Source organism: Hippoglossus stenolepis, chromosome 14, assembly GCF_022539355.2.
Source record: "Hippoglossus stenolepis isolate QCI-W04-F060 chromosome 14, HSTE1.2, whole genome shotgun sequence".
Lineage (NCBI taxonomy): Eukaryota > Metazoa > Chordata > Actinopteri > Pleuronectiformes > Pleuronectidae > Hippoglossus > Hippoglossus stenolepis.
The window spans coordinates 5,841,911-5,861,279 of NC_061496.1; the positions used below are offsets into that span (position 1 = coordinate 5,841,911).

The window sequence follows — 19,369 nt, forward strand, 5'->3', positions numbered from 1 at the left end:
TCGCTGTTGTGCAGCAAACTTGTGTGTCCTGTTGTCGCTCCAGCACCTGTGTGATCTCTTCCGACAGCTCCTCTGCGTCTGAAACCGGAGCCAGCCACGTCGCACCCTGTCCTCCAAGTATCTGAGTGCAACTGAGTTTAGTTTGGTGTTTGTAAATCCCACTTCAGATACTTCCAAATATTATAAAATGTGCGTTTTACACACATCCTTTTCAGTCCGTGCTGATTAAGACTTTCCCTGTTAAGGTCATCTCCTCGCAAAAATGTACACCAGGGAGAACGTCTACAGTTTGGAGAAATATGTTTCTCTCTGAGCTTTAAATAAAACAACACTTTCTTCTAAAACATGTTACTTTACAACTAAACTGTAACAGCAAATGGATACACGTCGGAAACTTTTCTAACGTAATGAGAATGTGTTGTTGATTTATAACTTTGGCGAGAGGCAAATGCATTCAAACTCAACATATGTGTTGGTTTTCTGTAAAGATATCATCGTGCAACATCCATGTGTAGTGACCGCAGCTTTGTTAAAATGTGTTTTTATGGTCACACTCTCAGCAATTCCATAAACTTTGACTTGTATGGCGCCAAATCACAATATACATTAACTCAATAAACTTTACATGGTTAGGCCGAGACCTTGCAATATTATAGACAAACACAAGAAGTTAGCTACTTTTGGGCATCAAGCTATTTGCTAATGTTTCCAGTCTTAATGCTAAGTTAAGTTAGCCAGAGATTCCCTGTAGCTTCATGGGCTAAAAGGTGAATAAGCAGATTTCAACCCAAAATATCAAACTACAATTATCTGCTACTTCCATTTTCTGTCATTTGTCTTTTCTTCAATGGTTAAAGTGAAGGCAGGACTTATCGGGGAGATACCTGAAGGAATCCCAGGATCTGGACATGAGGATTCAACGGGCTGAGCGATATAATGATTTTCTTTGTGTACTTCCTCAGCCTCTATCACAATTGTTCAATGCTTTATCTCCGCGTAAAGATTATCATCATCAGCACTGGCTTCACTTCACACGGAAAAATATATGGGATCAGGCCTAAATTACCCGCGGCCTAATGGTATCACCGCAGATAAGAGAGAACATGCCTTTCAAGCCATTCTCTCAACCCTCTCGAGAAATGAAATGGGATTTTGTATGAGGAACATTGTAGTAAGCAAGCATAAAGCCACTCTCTGTTCCACGGCCAGCTCCTCGGAGAATTCCCGCCAGACAGAGGATCAGCTCCAGAGATGAAAGAGAGGTCAAGGTGGCTTTTTTTCTCCTCCTCCTCCTCCTCCTCCTCCCTAAAGCAAGCTTCTCCTCTCGCTCCCTTCTCCTCCTCTCGTCCTCTCATCCCAGACTGAGGACAGACAGAGTTCTGCAAAGCGAGGGATGATTCAGATATGGGGGGGTTGTGTTGGCCAAGGTGGGCCAGGTCATCTGAAGGATGGATCGGGATAAAACCATTTCCCCTTTAAATTCCCTCAACTTTTCGACTTCCCCTTCAGTGGGAAACATGGGAGAACTATTGTAATTCCTTGGAAGTGAGGCCTGATTTAACAGCAGGTGGTTTTAGAGGCACGAGGGAAAGACCGCCACGGACAAGCAGGTGTGGGATAATAATTACATCCACAGTATAAAAAGGTCCTTATCTTACTCAGCACATTTCTTCTCTTCCTGTTCTCGGTTTGCTGCCAGGAAGCTGTTCTTCTTCTTGGGTGTATTTAACTTTAAGTACAGACACTGCACTGGTTTCACAAGAACTGCTAATTGATGATGTTCAGAAAACCAGAAAATTACGTTACATCCATCTTGAATGTAAGTTTTAAGACGCAGCAACATGTGATTATGGCGGCAGCTGAGTGGCAGAGTGTGTTTGACTTCTGCTCAGCATGATGCACAAACGCTTCTGTTGATGCAGCCTCAGTCAGAGCTGCAGGAGAGACCACTGTCTGGTCATTTCTTTATGTCGAAGCAAGTATAATATTATAATATATTATAATAAATGATACAATACTATTCAATACAATATGATGACATGATAAGACAACACGACATGAAACAATAACAAGATACGATGCGATGTGATACGAGACATAACAAGATACAACATGACACGATAATGTACAATATGATACGATACAACACAACACAATAAAAGACAATATATATATATATATGAAAATAATATATAATATATAATATATAAATGATGCAATATGAAACGATAAGACAAGACAATACGATACCATACGAAAAGAAAAGACAAGATACGAAAAAACACAATAAGATAAGACAAGACGAAGATACAAAATGAAAAGACCCATGAAAATCCAAAGTACAACACGATACGATACAACATGAGATTATCCAGGTGATGATGAGAATAGACACAGTAAAAGTAATGAAAAGTAAAGAAGCAACATGTCGTCATGGCTGTAAAATCCACTCTCTGTGATTACAGGGCTCCTTAGAGAACAACCTCCCTGTGCCGCGTGTGTGTTCCTCCCCTGTGCCCCTCTCCACCACACATGACCCCCACGGGGACTTTCACTTTCCTTACACACTCCCAAACTTCCTCCCAGCCTAAACACCCCCTTCACCCTGGACTCCCCTGGCCCCTCTCTCGCTGTTTTCCCATGGTCCCTTAAGCTCTGCGAACCACCTCACTACACACACACACACTCACACAGGCTCCTACATGGAGCATTGTGTCGGCTATCGACCGCTCCGTGCTCCGCCATCTGTTGAGCACTCTCCCAGCTGTTGCCCACACTCTCTCCGCTCGGCAAAATAACAGCCCTACGAGCCGGTGACACGCACACAAGGCAGAAATTACCCAGCACCGTGTCTTGTAATTAGAGACGGGTTCAGGGTCTAGCCAGTCCGCAGGTATAGAGTCAGCTGTCAACCTGGTCGCACACAGACGCAGGCCGACCCCTCTGCTCTGCCTCCTTCACGGAACACGCTGACTGACGAGTTATTTACCTTTCGAGGCACAAGTAACCAACCGCGTCTGCAGCATTTGAAGAATTTGAGAATGCCCTCACAGTAGGCACCTGAATACACATTTTGGTACCAACCGCAGAACCTTCACGTTTCTCTTTCTCGTCAACCGGCCTGATTGGCTTTGGCTTTCGATCCGGTCCAGCGAGGCTTCAAAGTTTCCACAAGCCCCGCATTTACAAGCTGTTACTGTACGATGAAATATTAAACCCGAAACAAAGACAGTGTGCTCTCCGACCAGCACATGGTGATTGGATTCAGGCCTTGCTGTGGGAAACTCTGGAGATTAAATCACTGCAGAGACAGCGGCGCGCAGGTAGGAATACATGCAGCTCCTGGGAGCCGGCCAGCTACATCTCAAAGGAGTTCCAAATTAACTGCAGACTCCAGCAGCAAATGCAAAGTTTCGCTTTTTTTTATTCGCTAAACATGATGAATTTAACATGAAACAGTTGTTTTAACCGTGCAGCTAATGGAAAGGAAAGTTTTTGCCCCGTTCTCATTATTTTATCAGCTGTTGGGTATAGTGAGAAATCAAACTACAATGTACATGTGCGCTCTGTGCATTATGTAATATTTGGTCATATGGAAGGACTTTGTCCCGGACCACATGCTGCTCTAATCGCAATCCAGCCCGGCCTTCATGTACTTCTGAAACTCTGCAGTCATTGTCCGAGAACACAGCTCCATTGACTGCCATTGTGATCCTGGCTTGATTACAACACATTCACGGGCCATTTTGCCAAATAAGTTATGAAACTGCAGGAGGGGGAACACCACATGTCTCAGGAAGAAGGGGGCTCATCTGGATCTGCCCATTCCTCAAGAGAGAAAGAGGGAGAGGTGATCTTTTAGCTCTGGTGCTCCGTGCACAATGGACTGATTAGTACACATCTGGACATGTGAGGAGGGGGAAAAAAATCATCTTGAAAAGTTTGCTGTAAATCTGTGTGCATACTTGGCTGATGTCATTTTATAGTATAATATAGTGAAACAGCTTTGTACGACCTCTTTGCCGCTAGAGAGGCCCATGTCAATAATCTCATCGAGGTTTTATCAACGTGACGTACGCTCCTGGATTCAAGCGTTCCCAAATGTTGCCGATCAGCGACTGGCGAGCGCTCTGCTCGTCGAAGGGAGACGCTGTTCGAGCCTCCTCTCACCTGCCGCAGGGTTTTGCCACAAACCGATCATGTAATTCATTTGTTCAAGTTTGATTCACGGCCTTGTCAGAGAACAAGCAACCTCAAAGATTTTTACTTTTTTTTCTCTGGGAAGTTGAAAAAAAATACATCTGGTCGAATCCCGGAAAGCTGATGGCAAAAGCAGAGAGAGAGAGAGAGAGAAAGAGAGAAAGGAGGGGAAAGAGAGCATCCAATGCACAGGCTTCTTCCTCAGAGGCAACTTTCTTTGATGAAGAGTTTGACCGACTATTACACACACACACACACACACACACACACACACACACACACACACACACACACACACACACACACACACACACACACAGACCTCCATGGCACGACCAGCCTCAAATGTCGTGTTTGCAGGCATCACGAAATGAATACTCTTTATTAACCTCACTGTTTATAGTGGCTGGCAGGCTGGAGTTTCCATGTCACTTTGACCTCCCCTGTCCTGCTCCATGTTTGGGCATCGTAGCTGTTCACTGTCTTCGCTTCTTTTTTTCCCAAAGTGAAGAAACCCGGTGAGCTCCACCTGGGATTAGAGGCAGGAACTGCTCCGGCTCCTCGTCCCACCAGCTCCTTAAACTGCAAACCATATGGGCTCCCTCTCTCCGTCCGGGCTGATCTGAGGGAGTGTGCGGATGTCTGGCGGGGGGGATGCTGGGGTGCGTGGGGCAGGAGGCCCAGCGACCCAACCAGGCCCTGTTTACTCTGGGTTAATGGTTTAACCTGACTGGGAAGTAGAGGAAATGGGTTAGAGTCCATGAGAGGTTAGAGGCTGTTTGTTTGGAAAAAATAGACGGGCGAGATAAAGAGAATTGGACACTGTGGCATGTCCAAGGGGTAAAAGTGGCCGAGCTGTGTTCAGACATGAAGCGGAGAAGTGTAATTTCCAAAGGAATCAAGACAAAGGCAATTTTTTAAACAATAAACACGACTTTTCTGCTGATAAATGTGTATTTGTGTTAATCTGATGCAAAATTCAAACCCCCTCACACTACACCGAATACCACCCAGAGCGTTGCACCACCACAAATAGCGGTCCGAGTCATTACTGTTTGTTTTTTATGTGCGTACAAAAACAGTCAATACGAGGCCCCCGTGTAAAACGTAATCATTCTGGATGCTGGACGAAGAAATTAAAGAGCAGTGTGCAATTAGCCGTTTTATATACAGCAGCACCACATGCATCTGGACTGAGTGTGGAGCATGAATCCTGACTCCTCCATGTTAGTGGATGGGAGACGCACCAAACTAAAAGTCATTGTCATTATAGGTAGTTCTTATCACACTGGAAGTTTGTTCAAATGATATTTTTTCCTGTAAGTTTGGTTTTAATTAGTTACTTGATGTTATAAAAATGGGATGAAATGTTTTTACAACCCCACCTCGTGTCCCCTGATGTGGAGACACAGAAACTCTGTCTCTAATGTTCCACATGTTCCCTGTGGAGGCCCAAGTTTGGATCAAATAAAAGCATCATTGATAAATCCCCCAATTACAGTAATAATAGCATTACAGTATTATATGATGAGTAACAGAATTTTTAACAACTGGAAACATGAAGGATCACAGGTTGCCATTCAATAAAGCAAGAATTAATAATATGAATTATTATAATGCACTTTTCTGAACAATTTAAAGACAGTGGACTAAAAGGACATTGGCCACATGAGAGATATAAAGCAGTAAAAATGAAATATAACAAATAAAAACCGTAGAAATAAATGCAAATCAAACATTCGTAAAACCTTCCAGAAGGAGAAGGAGGTTTAAAGATGCTTAGAGAGTCCGACTCTCACTCTGATCAAATCCTCAGTGGGGTCTTCAGCCCCTGATGCCATAATCCTGTCTTGGACACGGGTGCATTTTATGGATAGTTGTGCACAAAGAGCGTCCAGCAGAATATCTAGAATATTTTTAGGACCAAAATATAAAATGTCCTGAATACAAGTCTCCATATGATGAAGACCAGATTCTCCTGCCAGGACGCCAGAGCAACAGCTGCAGCACCTGGCACATTTTCTTGTCAGCAAACACCATGAGTCTGAGCCAGCTGATCTCTTCTATCCCTCTCTGATATTATTTCAGTCTAACTGTGCAGTGCATGTGTGTGTGCATGTGTGTGTGTGTGTCTGTGACAGTGAACGCAACATGCTGAGCAAACACAGGCATTATACCAGCTTTGGTCTAATTCCACGAGTCAAAGCAGACAAAGGGCATCGGTGAACACAAGCCTTAACTCTACCCGTGATGTCACGAGTGGCTGGTGAAATCCAACACCTCCAGCTGGAGTTGTGTTGGGGTGAAGACGGTTCCCTTTTTGCATCAGTGCAAGTTTAGGCACATAGCAGGAACCACCGCCTGGAGGTAAAGACGCGCAGGGCTGGATGTGCAGTCGAGTTGGAGACCGCAGTCTGAGAGCAGCGCTGCTTCTCCGAGTCGAGTTAACTCAGCAGACATACAAAAACAAACTAACTGTTCAAACTTTTTTTAAAATTTTTTTCCACCACCGTGCGTAACCGTCGCGCGTCTCCACGTTTGGATCACCGCGCGTCTTAGTGCGTAAATGATCTGAGAGAGGGTTTGAAGGAGTGTGTGTGTGTGTGAGAGAGAGAGAGAGAGAGAGAGAGAGAGAGAGAGAGAGAGAGAGAGAGAGAGAGAGAGAGAGAGAGAGAGAGAGAGAGAGAGAGAGAGAGAGAGAGAGAGCTCTCCTCAGGACTTGCTGCTGTACGATGAGGAAATTCTGAGGTGGCACTTCTCCTCCGTCCACTTTACGCCTCCTCTGGCTTCCACCACCAACAGGCTTAGCCCATGAACAGGCATCCTCGTGCGTGTGATTCTGTTTTCACCCAGATCTCTGCTGCCTGGACAAATGCATACAAATGCATTTAGGAGCTCAACGGACAAGGAGTGGACACGTTTCCGCGGCTGCAACGTAAGTGCGGTTTCATGGTGCATGCATGTTTTTGGAGGCAGTTTCATTGAACATGGCAACTGGAGGGTTTATTTCTGTTCTGGGGTCTGTGGCTCTTTCCCTGCCAGGGGCGCCACTTGACTAAACATAGACCCTGCAGATACAAGCTCTTGCCACTGAAACTTGACTTACAATGAAAAGTAAAATCATTGGGAACCACTTTTATTATTTTGCTTTTTCATGATTGTTTCCAGTTTGTTTTTATTGACTTTTTAAATTCCTGCTTAATGTGCAACTGTGCATGTCCTCACTGCTTCACCGTTCCCCCCTTTGATAACTGTGCTTTTCATCTGATTGGCTGGATGTAATTGAACTTCTCCTGTATACTTGCTGGTTCATCATGTATCCAGTCCCCCTTGGCTTTGAACTCGCCTTGTGAACATGCAGCCTGGGATCTCCGACATTATAATCTGAAAACCATATGGCCGACCGCTGAACCCCCTTCCCTTCATTTGTTCTTCACTCGCATAGCCATGATAAGCCGGGGAATAAACACTGGAGCATGGCGGAGGAGGGTGAATCAGGATGTCTTGGGAGCAATAATGCTTATTCAGCATGTCAGGGATTAATCATTCTGGTAAAGCATTGTGATGAAATGCTCAGTGACTCAGGATCACAAGTGTTTTGACTTTAAATGGACCAAAGAAAATCTATTTAGAGCCTTTAAAGCTGAACATTCCTCATGGAAGTGTGTATTGTTGACGTCCAACATGCAGGTTTTGTTGTCCTGCTACATTCAGCTGGGTCTGTGGAGCTGCAGAGATACGTGCACGCCTCCGGAGGCCACTTAACAGGGGGGGGGGAATTTATTTTATGCTATCAGAGCCGAGTTCAAGTCGTCTGTGCTCTATTATGAATCCCCTCCAGACGCGACCTGAAAAAAAGAGCCGATCTCACAAAGCGTCCTGTTGTTCTCTCGCTGACAGTGTTTGCTCAGCGCAGAAAACAAAGTGGAACCTAAAAATCCTGAGGGCTCCATATTTTTTTTTGTGTGTGTCCTTATGAGTGAAAATCAGAGCCTCATGGTGGAAGTGAGTTGACTGAGAACAAGTGTGGCCTCCCCTTGAATTCACTGAGAGTCAGTGTGTGTGCATCAGTGGTTGACTGGCTCCTGAGCTGCAGACAATCCCCCACTGTTGCAGGCATTGCTGCTCCATGGCTGGCAGCGGTTGAGCTGTGTACACTGTACATTTGACTGTATTCTCAATACCGCATATTAGAGTGATGCGTTCTTGAGGAAGTAGATGTGGGAAAATCTCTGTTGTCTGGAGCCATGGGCCCATTAAAAGGTGGATGACTAATACGACCACTAATGAAATGATTCATATCTCAGAACAGCAGTGAGTATCAAAAGAAAGTTCAAGGAAGGTCTGCAGCTGCCTCACATCTGTCGTACACCAGCGGTCTTTGTACATGCCTGATTCATTCTCTGTGCAGTGGTCGGGAGCTTTGCTTTATTGATTGTTGTAGTCGGTGCGATGACGCTGAAGTTGGGAATATGTGGGTTCCCTGTTGTTTTAAACAGTCCCAGTAGCTGCGTTTTCAGTTTAGGGGCCATCTCCTTCCAAGTAAGCTTAATGGTCTACGCAGCCCACCTACTTCGTGGACTGCGTAGACCATGAAGGCCGAACTGAAATGGAAAAATCAGGGAAATTCAAATCAGGGAAATCCTCTGCAGAATATCTCATTTCGGTTCGGTCTTCACGGTCTTTGTGAGACAGTCCACGGAAGGTTTCCCTGATTTGCGTCACCAGTTTGTCCCCGATCTCTGAGCCCATCAGCTCTCGTCTGAGGACAAAATAGCCTCTGGGGGAAATGGCCAATATTTTGGGGCTTGCGGTGTAGACAGCAGAGATCTGGGGCAAAGACACAGTTTAGAGTCGGACTTGTTTCTTTCATCACATAAGGTGAACGTTCGTCCACTCAAAACACAAACAGCCATACTTTCTGTTGGTGCTTTAGGTCCAGGTGACGTTTTGGCTGATCTGCATTGACAGTTTGCAGCACATGACTGCATATAAATCATTGAGCCAATAGCCGATGCATAGACTGTTTACCTGCAGGCAACCAGAGCCTCCTCAAACCTGATTGGTTTAAGTAGAAACAGAAACCAGAAGGCTTCCTCCCCCAACATCTTGTCCCTCACCTACAGATCTCCCACATTCACATGAACAGAATCTGTTTATAGACATTAGTGCCGCCTTTTTATAACCTAGCAACGGAGCTGCAGTCGGATACAACGAGAAAGTTTTAACGCCCCTTGGTTTTTTAACATGTGGACCATTGTATTTCTTTGAAAAACTGTTCATCACTGAATCCTGGGATAGGTGTGAGCCTTCGATGCTCGGGGATATAAGGACGCATTCGTCAGCTTTGGAAATGGGACAATCCTGTCGCGCCACTTCGACGCAATCGACCTCCTGACAGCCATTGAGAAGTGTAGCTGTCATAACCCCTGAGTACACCGATGGTCATGGCGGAACACTTACTGCACACACACCACTGAGACTGATGATACTCAATGTGAGGACACCAAAACACACATTTCCCCTTCGACTAGACCACCAAACAATCTGCAAATATTTTCCCCCCTATGTAACATGTCAGTACTCTGTAACTCTTGTAGACAGATGCAGTGCAGATACTGTGGCTCACTGTGACACCACCAGCGGACTTAATTACTGTAATTACTTAAACATGGCCCCCAGCCTTTGTCTTCCTCTTTGTTTTCATTCTAGTTGAAAATCCAGCTAAAAGAAACTCTTGGTAATTCCTCACGCTTTGAGAGAAATCTTGTAAAAGTCAAACTAGACCAAGTGATGGGACGGATCGAACTTATTTGGTTGATATATTGTGAGACTTTAGTTCAACCAAATAAAAGAAACACCACATGCAGCCAGTCATGCTTTATTTTATCTCTTTATGCTGATGGATGTGCTATCTCTTTATTAGGGGATTAGGGATGTGAACGGAATTTGGATTTTCGGTGCCCAAACATGACAAAACTCATAAACTCATAAAGTGTCTTTCTAGAAACATAGTTAATCAGGATAATGCTCCACAGATCTCAATGTGAACATTTCATAAGGCACGTTCTTCTACAGCTGCCAAAACATAATAAAACTGTCTGGGGTTCAACTAAGCTCCACTTATGGGACGTTGTGTGAACTGGCCTTTTAAAGATCATAGCGGTGACATTGGCAACAACCTGGTTGTGAAGAACTGTCATAGAGACACACAGCTTTCTCCCCTGAGAGATGTTGCATGCTGGGATCACAGCCTGTCCACCTCGCTCCACACCAGCGGCCGTAGGGTTTTCAGGCCTGTCTGTCTGAGTGAGTGTATTTAACCCTCCTAACATCTGCAGGTCCACCCGCGACAGGAAAAGGGCAAACTAATAAAGCCCGCTGGAAGTTTACTCACAGCCCTTTGTCTGCTTGCTGTCCTGTAGACTGAGTCAATCTTTGCTCTGCTCTGCCGTGACCTCTTGACTCCAGATCGCTGATCTGTGAGAGCCGACAAACAACAACCACGCTCGGCTCTTTGTCAGAGACTAAGCACTCGGACATACAGACTCTGTTAATATCATATGTTGATTCATATTTTTAATTCAACGGTCACTCGGGGGTAGTGTGGAAATGCAACATAATTTAAGTCTTGGCTAATGCAGAGCTATAGAGCAACCAATTGAAACTTGGAAATGGTCGATACGCTGATTTCTTTGCTGCCGGCCATTTGGACATGAGAAGAATACAAGCCCACTTTCAATCATTTAGTCATTACCATCAGGATACAGGTGCTAAAGCTGAAACGCAGCCAGTGGGAGCAGATATTGGCGGCGGATCAGTTACTTGTTCCCTGTCCAGGAATGTTGTGTTTGAGAATGAGAAGCGAAGCATGCAGGGATGGAACACCTGATGATTCACAACAATTCACAACTGTTTTCCCAGAAATCCACCTGTAGCTTGTGAACAGTGTGTGTGTGTGTCTGTGTGTGTGATGCAGGGTAGGGATGACATAGCTACTGTATATATGATGGATCTAATTCTGCAGATTTTTATCTCTAACCCTCTGATACAAATAGATTTGTGTTACAGCTCCTCTGAGCGCTGTGTCAGCTCCGTCGGGGTCTTCCCTCTGTTTTGAATTCCACCCTATTTAAAACTTGGGCTCAGCTGAGCCACGTTTCTGCCACAGGGGCATAAAACAGTGGAGGTGAGGTACATGCTCCAAGGTCAAGCTCTATAAACCTCAATTTTCTGAGAGATAACTCTATGTGGAGCAGCTCTGCAGACGACTGCTGCACCGTGGTGATGCTCTGAAGACGAGGGTCGGGGTGAGAACCTGACAGGTTTAGTAGAAGTGAATCCCCTCAGGCAGCAGAGGGAAGGAACAACAAGCCGTTTGTTTACTGAAGTACATTTCTTATGTATCTGTACTTTACTTGAGTAGACTTACTTTTGGGGACTTTTACCCAGTGGTGGAGGAAGGACTTAAACATTTACTTATATTAAAGTACGAATAAAGGACAAAAATGTACTAAAGTAAAATTCAAAGTACCACATTAACTTTTCTACTTGAGTAAAAGTATTTGCAGAGTGTAGTCTACTACCTGATCTAATTGGTCTCTTCAGAATCCATTTTAGTTTCTTCTTCTCTACTCTAATGTAACCTGGCTGCTCTGATTGGATCAATGGACCAGTTCCACTCTTGTAATTGATTACTAGGAGCAGAAAATACAGATATTTGCTGACACATGAAGTAAAGTACATATTCATTAAAAAAAGTAATGAAGTAAATGTACTTTGTTACATTCCACCTCTGCTTTAGAACTACTTACCTTCTTTTACTTGGGTAGAAAAGTTAATGTTGTGTTTTTACTTTTACTTGAGTACATTTTTGTCTATTCATTTGTACTTTTACTTAAGTAAAAGGTTTGAGTACTTCCTACAAACTGCCGTTGGGATGGTTTAAGAAGTGTCCTTGAACCTTTTCAGGAAAGTAAAGAGAAGCTTCCTTCGACTCTCAACGAAAACCAAACTCAGATTAACTGTGATTTCATTCCTTCCTCCTTCAATAAGTGAAACACTTCAGAGACATGTGAGCAGATTAACAGCTGTGTCTGCTTCCTTTGGATTGGATAATTGCTTCCATGGACACGTGGAACGTCGCCGCTCACAAAAACGAGGCCGACGTCAGCGATGAACGGAAGGAAATTGTTTCCGTTCCTTATGAGCACTGTAAACAGAACTCAAGTGGGTTTGCTCCTCTTTGCCAAACCAAATTAAGCCCTTTGCCTCCGTTGAATGAGCCATTGTTGGGGATCCAAGCTAATTTTCTGGGGATATAAAATGCAAGACCTGTTAGTGCTGGAATGATTCATTGCAGAGGGGGCCGTTTTTTAAGTTGTGATTATTTATAGTCCTGACATGACACCCCCTCCCCACATAGTGGTATTTCCCTTAGTCAACACAGCAGTGTTTGGGGAGCTTTGTCTCGCCTTCAGCAGCCTTTTCCATTAACTGCCAGGACTGGGAAGCATCGTGTGCTGTCACTTAGTCAGGGATTCACCTCCCAATTTAATCATCCGCAGGCCGTGATGGACACCACGCAGCCTTCCCTCATTTCCTTCACTTCCTTCCTTCCTTCCCTTGATGCTGGACAAAAAGCTTGAAAACATCTAAAAAAGTGAGGATGTATTCAGAGACCATCACTTAGAACGGATGGATGGCGAAGGGTAGCGTTAAGGTTGATGGAAAAAACTTTCCCACCACTTGCTCTTACATCACTGTGGGTGTGCTGCAGCAGAGACCTGAGCCTCGGGGACGCCTTAAATAGCCCGAACAGGGAGAATGCGTGACAGACGGGCGAAAGGAGAAAAAAAGGATCTGCTTGAATCAGCATCAGATGGCCCCACTCGACTCTGCAACGGGGGAATGTTCGGTGTTATATTTAGTTTTATCTCCTTTTCATTGGTCTACTTTCAAACCCGGCCAACTCTTAAGCGCAACCAGCTACTCACTGGATTTATAAATGTCATTTTTTATCCTCTCGCCAAAGATGAATGATTGTATTCATGTATATAACACCCCCCCCCCCCCCCCACACACACCCACACACCCCCCACCCCGCCCCTAGTTTGAGCTTTTTCCTGCTCTGGGGATATGTCTGAGTTCCCGGCTGTGGAATGTCGCACCAGTTTCTCGATGGGGAGCAGGTGACAGCTCATCATGCTTACACTCTGGATTTTTTGTTTTTTCTGCAGCTTTCATTAGTTATTGTTTTTACTTCTCTGTTTCTCTTCCTCTCTATTTTTATCTCTTTCTTTTGCTCAAGTCTGCAAGGCCATATTTTTTTTTTAAGGGCTGCCTCCGCCAAAAAAGCAGGGCCACACAAACACCGGTAGCCTCTTTGCCGGCTTAATCTGGGAGGAGAGATGTTTGTAAGACGTTGAACGAACACCACTGTTCAGTGTCAGTGTTTAAAATCACCACAGCAGTTCCCAGAATCCACTTCAACTTGTGTCAGCAGACTTTTGTTTTATTGCTTTTGACGAAAGTTAAATTGTGATAGTTATTGATATTGTTTTATTAGCATCTATCTCTTGTAACATAACTCATATACATATACGTACATACACACTGTATATTATATTGAATATATGAGATATTCCAATTATATACATCTATCTCATCATCTATAAAAACAACTACTACTACTACTGTTTTATTATATTACCTTATGTCAGTATGAGTATTATTCAAACTGACACTTTTTCAACAATTAGAGAATGAATACCAGTAAAATAATGTCACGTTTTATTAATTCTACTGATAAAAAAGAGGAGTGGGTGGACACAGAGCATAAATAATATGAAAATGTGACAACTTGAATAACTTCAGTGTTATGTTTAATTTCTCCTCTGGACTCGATGCAGCACCTGCTGCAGCTACGTGGTGGGCAGTGCCCCCTAGAGGTGGGGTCAGTTAGGGTCAGAGTTCACCACACAGGTCAATTAGTGATAGAGTTTGAAATAAATAAAAGAAGTTGTCAGACTTAGTGGAATATAATGTTTATACTTTAATATACATGTTTTTGGCATGATGACGTTTTTAAAACCATCAGTATGAGGCATGGATCGTGCATCACAGCATTAGAGATGCAATATTTTGTATCTAGATCACTGTCATCATCTCCACAGTACAAAGTGTTGAGGTTTTTCAGAACATAAAAACACGTCATTATATCCTGTTAATAAATAAGCTCAACTCTGTGAGAATTAATTGTGCTTTTCAACTTGTAAGAATAAATCTTTAAAAAGCAGACGAGACAATTTCTGTCTTTGAATCATCGCTGGGGCTGATTCTGCTTCTTTGTGGTCAAAGCTTTGCTGAACAACATTAACTTTTTATTAACCAACTATGCCTTTGAGACTAAATCCATCATCTGGTTACAATGAAACATGACACAAAACTTGGCTCTGCATGACTTTTCGTGGCATTTTCCGATAATAAATGTCAAAGTTGAATGAATTCGTAAACACAGGAATCAGTTTGTCTTTAAAGCGGCTCCAAGGTTGAGTATTTACAAGTTGTGACTACTGATGTCAAGCTCAGAGTGGAGGAGGCAGAGGCAGGTAGGCAAGGTTCAAAGTGCTGAATGCACAAGGGCTGCAAGAGATTATTCTTTTATTTTGTCTGCGCAACAACAAGGTTCCCACTTCACATCCTGGGCTCTTTCTTTGTGGAGTTTGCATTTTCTCCCTGTATGTGCATGAGTTTTCTCCAGGTCCCCCCCACAGTTCAGAGACATGTAGATTGGGTTTAATTTGAGACTCTGTATGTTGTTGGCCCGATGATAAACTGGAGGCTTGTCCAGGGTGTACCCGACGTCAGCTGGGATTGGCTCCAGCTGACCCTGTGACCCTCAAAGGATAATCTCTACAGATGATGGATGGGAGTGAATATTAAAAAGGAAAAAACAGATGTTGCTATGACACTTGAAATTCAGTTCAGGTTTCTACATCTTTATTTGTTTCTACTTGTGGTAAATTCAGTGATTTAAAAAAAGATAAATAAGGTCTCACGGCCGACTTTGTGTATCAGATCAACAACCAAAGCAGTGGAGAGTCTGCAGAGCTGAAAACCAGGATTGTGTCGAGGCTCAGATGTGGGGATGGTAACTGCTGCATTTAAGTTTGAGAGGAGAAAGGCCTTGGTAGCAGAGGTTTCCACCAAGCCGGTGGTGGTAAGTCTGGCTGAGATCTCGTATGGAAACGAGAGACACTTCAAAACAACGACAACAACCACCACTGCCGCTCTCCGCCGCTCTGGGTCTAGTGACCAGACCGAGGCTTCTCCCAGTGCCCGTTTCTGAAAAGCACCCAAAGGACTCCCAGACTGTGAGAAACCAGATTCTTTGGTCTGATGAAACCAAAATTGAGCCGTTTGGCCTCATTGCTACATTTCTGAGAAGTTTCACCCACTCGTCGTTCTCATGCAGGGAACACTTGTGTCGTGTTTGATCGTTTCCAGACAATTATGTGATTCTCTCTCAAAGTCACATTCGCTTAATAGCGGTTTGATGATGTTCAGAGTTATGCCAGCAAAAAGGGGAAAAGCCTCGGCTGAGATGTGGAGGGAGAGAACGTGTCCTGTCTGGCTTTTTTAATATTCAATTCTTTTCAAGTCGTGAAGGGCAATTAATTCTCCAAGCCTTTCAAATGAGTCGTTAACCAGATCTTTGTAATTAACGTGTCCCTGCTGTTACTTTGTCTTTGCACATTCTGCATTACGTCACATGCCTGCCAGCGTGATCAATTGTTGCCAGACAATGTCACTTGTGTTAATATTAGCATCCGTGTTGCTGTTCCTTAGCAGCCGGGTTCTCGTGAATTCACATGTCGTAACCACATGTTCCATTTGAAGGCTGAATCCATGTTGCTGTTTTGACTTTAAATAATTCCATCTTTCTTTTTCTTCCTCTTCTTTTCTTTTGTCAATCTCTTGATCGCTTCAATGAATTTGTAGATGTACCACTACAGGTATTTTGTTGTTTATATACGTTGTTTATATATTGTTTAGATCGTGACCAAGTATACGAGTTGGTGATAATCAATTCAAGTACATTGCTTTCCATAAAAAAAAGATTTGCATTTCACAGATACATTTCATATCAGTGTAGCAGCTACTTTACAGAGCTACACCTGAGTTAAACTCAATGCCGCTCCACTATGGATATGCTTTTATTTTGAAAGAAACAAAAAAAGAAAAGTAGTTACTTGTACTATTTTGACTTGAGAAAAAAGGCTGTAAACCTTTTATGCAACAGGCTTCTGTGTTTTTATTTCACAATTACAGACGCTAAGATAAACCTCTGGCAGCAGTGAGATGTGTCTCCACTTTGACGCTAATGGTCCGATAAGTTTATTGTGTAAACAAAGCTATGATTCAATAGTTAAGCTTCGCACTTAAGTTGAACAAATGAAACACTAATGGTTTTCAGTAAAGCTGCGTTTTCCCCATTAGTTCCTGCTAGTGTCCGTTTTTTCTCTCAAGTGGTCGTTCATTAATGCTGTAAACAAATCTCCTGTTTCTGCCAAGTTACAGGAACTATTTTCAACTTTCAGCTAACATCTGTCTCACACTATACCTATGTATCATCACCTGGAGGCTGTTTTTCAAATAGATCTGCGCCCTCTACTGTAAATTGATGATTTCAGGATCAGACTCCTTCTCCTCCTGTCAGCAGGATGAAGGCCAGACTTCACAACGGAAAGAGCCAATAGTTGCAGTCATCAGTGTTTTCCTCAGACTTACCACTTCCTCCACCATATTTCACATGTGACTGAGACAAAAACCTCAGCGAGAGACAAGTGTTTTTTCTGTTGAGCTGTTTTAGTATTCGACTCCAGTGTTGGCTCACTTTGCCTGTGACTGTCTCATCGCAGTCAGCATACTCAGTGTGTAGTCTCCTCTTTAACAGTCTCATATTATACAGTCACAATCACATAAAATGCATCTCTATAATAAAAAGGGATTCTGTGTGTTGCCTCACAGCATGAAGGAGCGTAGAGGAATTCCTAGCCCAGGTCCTCTGTGTGTACAGTTGTCCTGTTCCTCATGTTTTTCCTCAGGGAGTTATGTGTCTGCTTTTTGTCCCAGGCTGCAACGCACTGAGTGACTTAAACCTTATGAGTCATATGCGTCAATATCTATGTTAATATCTATATGATTCCTGTGACCGGCAACCTGTCCCTGTCAGAATTACTCATCTTGATCAGTGATCGCCTTGCCTACATTTTTTATATTTCAGTTGGTTTGCTTTTGAAACTCAGTGATGTGTTGTTAATTTGTGTGTCTCTGCTCCTCCAGGTGGAACTTTCTCCTGCTCCTGTCAGTATGCTCAGCAGTGCTCTCTGGAGACGGACACTATCTATCTCAAGGTACGAGACAGAACCCTCAAGCACAAGTTAACATTGTACTACCAGTACTACCTGGACCTTTTTATATAAAGGCCTTTCTCTATATATTGTTTTTGTCTGTGATACTAGTGAGCTAACCTCTCTGATAATTGAGATTCTCACCATATCTACAGTTTAATGGATCCAGTTGATCCCTTTTTTTTGTTTGGTTTTAACTTCAGCCAGGAAATAGCTGAACTGGTGGTGACTTCTGACTTGTGTGACTCCACTTGAATGAATAATGGTTCATGACTGGTGGCTTATACTTTTAAAGATTTCAAATTTCAGGAAAAACAAACTGGTTTCAGATTCATAGTCAATATAGATGCAGATATTTCAGAAGCGAGATAGAAAAAGTTTAATTAGTGCATTTCTTCACAGTGAAACATTTACCTTTTGGGGGAAAACATTCTGCTGGATAAGATCCAAATATTAAAAACACATAGACAACAACTCAAAGCTGAATTTGTATTGCTCTATATTTTATCCAACAGGGTTTGAACAGGAGCTCGTTTTCTTTGCTTTTATTCTCATTTCAAACCTTCTCCCTCAACATGTCTGCTCACGCTCTCGAGCTCTTGCATCAGCCTGCGTGTAGAAACAGCCAAAATAGCCTCTCAGCCTCGGCCGCTTCTCTCCTTTCCCACCTCTCATCTCTGCTTCATCAGAAATATGCCACATGTAAACATAGTTTGAAGTACATGTTAGGAAGGTCACTCTGGGAAAGCACACCAATTAATCGGAGAAAGAAGAAGTGGAAATACCAGTGCTTGGCTTGTTTGGTATAAGGGATGAGGTGATTCTCCGAGAGGGATGAGAGGGGTTGAGGATGAGAGAGAAAGAAGTTGGGTTGATAATAAGCAGAGAGATTATTTTTTCTCTGTAGCCCCTCACATCCTTTGGTTTCACTCAGTTTGCTTGTTGCTGTTGTAAGGTGCGATACGAAATGTCCACAGCTTCAAAGAAGCCCTCACTACTGATACAGACACTGATCCAAACTATCAGAGAAAAGAGAAAAAACAAACATCCGGCGTATCTCTTCAAACAAGAGCTCCTCTGATGGGCACACATCCAAAACCAACATGATGGTCGACAACATCACCAAATCGGCATCCACCATCAACACCAGGCACCAAATGGACAAACCCCTGTTTGTTATGACCTGGCTCAGGTGTGCACAACAAAAAGCAGACACTGCAAACATAACGACTCATAGAGAATTGCATTTATATAGCACTTCCAGACCTAAGGTCCACTCAAATTGCTTTTCATTACGATTTACATTTACCCATTCCCACAAACTTCTCATTGCATAGAGATATATAGACTGGAGGAGCCGGGGGATCAAACCACCGACATTCCCGGTACGGTAGACAACCCACGCCTCACCTCCAGAGCTGCAGCCACCCTCTGCATGGGATGTGATAATCAGGAACATCAGTTGTGTGATGTGTGTATCCGTGAAGGATGTGGGCGCAGGTGCAAGTCAAAACATAAAATTTAAATGAAGGGAACATAACCAGACCAGGATGTGTGTGTGGGGGGGGGCTGGGTAGAGGAGCCCAGAGAGAACCTGAGACACAGAGTAGTACCAGTCAATCCCAAAGGGGCGTCACACGTCGGTACACTTTAGTTTCTTTGTAGCCATCTGATGGATGATAATTCCACGTATCCCTCCGGATGCAACCTCCTTGAAAGAACTTGCCTGTGTTCAGCAGGAAAAAATGCTGTCA

At 43.5% G+C, this 19,369-nt stretch overlaps 1 protein-coding gene across 1 annotated transcript in view; it reads left to right on the top strand.

Annotated features, from left to right (window-relative positions):
• The first annotated feature begins 6,322 nt into the window (after nucleotides 1–6,322).
• Nucleotides 6,323–19,369, top strand: part of LOC118120799 (collagen alpha-1(XXIV) chain) — an 80,362-nt gene continuing 67,315 nt past the window's right edge. Inside the window, exons 1-2 of the mRNA XM_035176104.2 lie at nucleotides 6,323–7,135; nucleotides 17,548–17,618. Coding sequence (XP_035031995.2) covers nucleotides 7,083–7,135; nucleotides 17,548–17,618 — 124 coding nt within the window. The 5' untranslated portion in view covers nucleotides 6,323–7,082. The remainder of the gene's footprint in view (nucleotides 7,136–17,547; nucleotides 17,619–19,369) is intronic.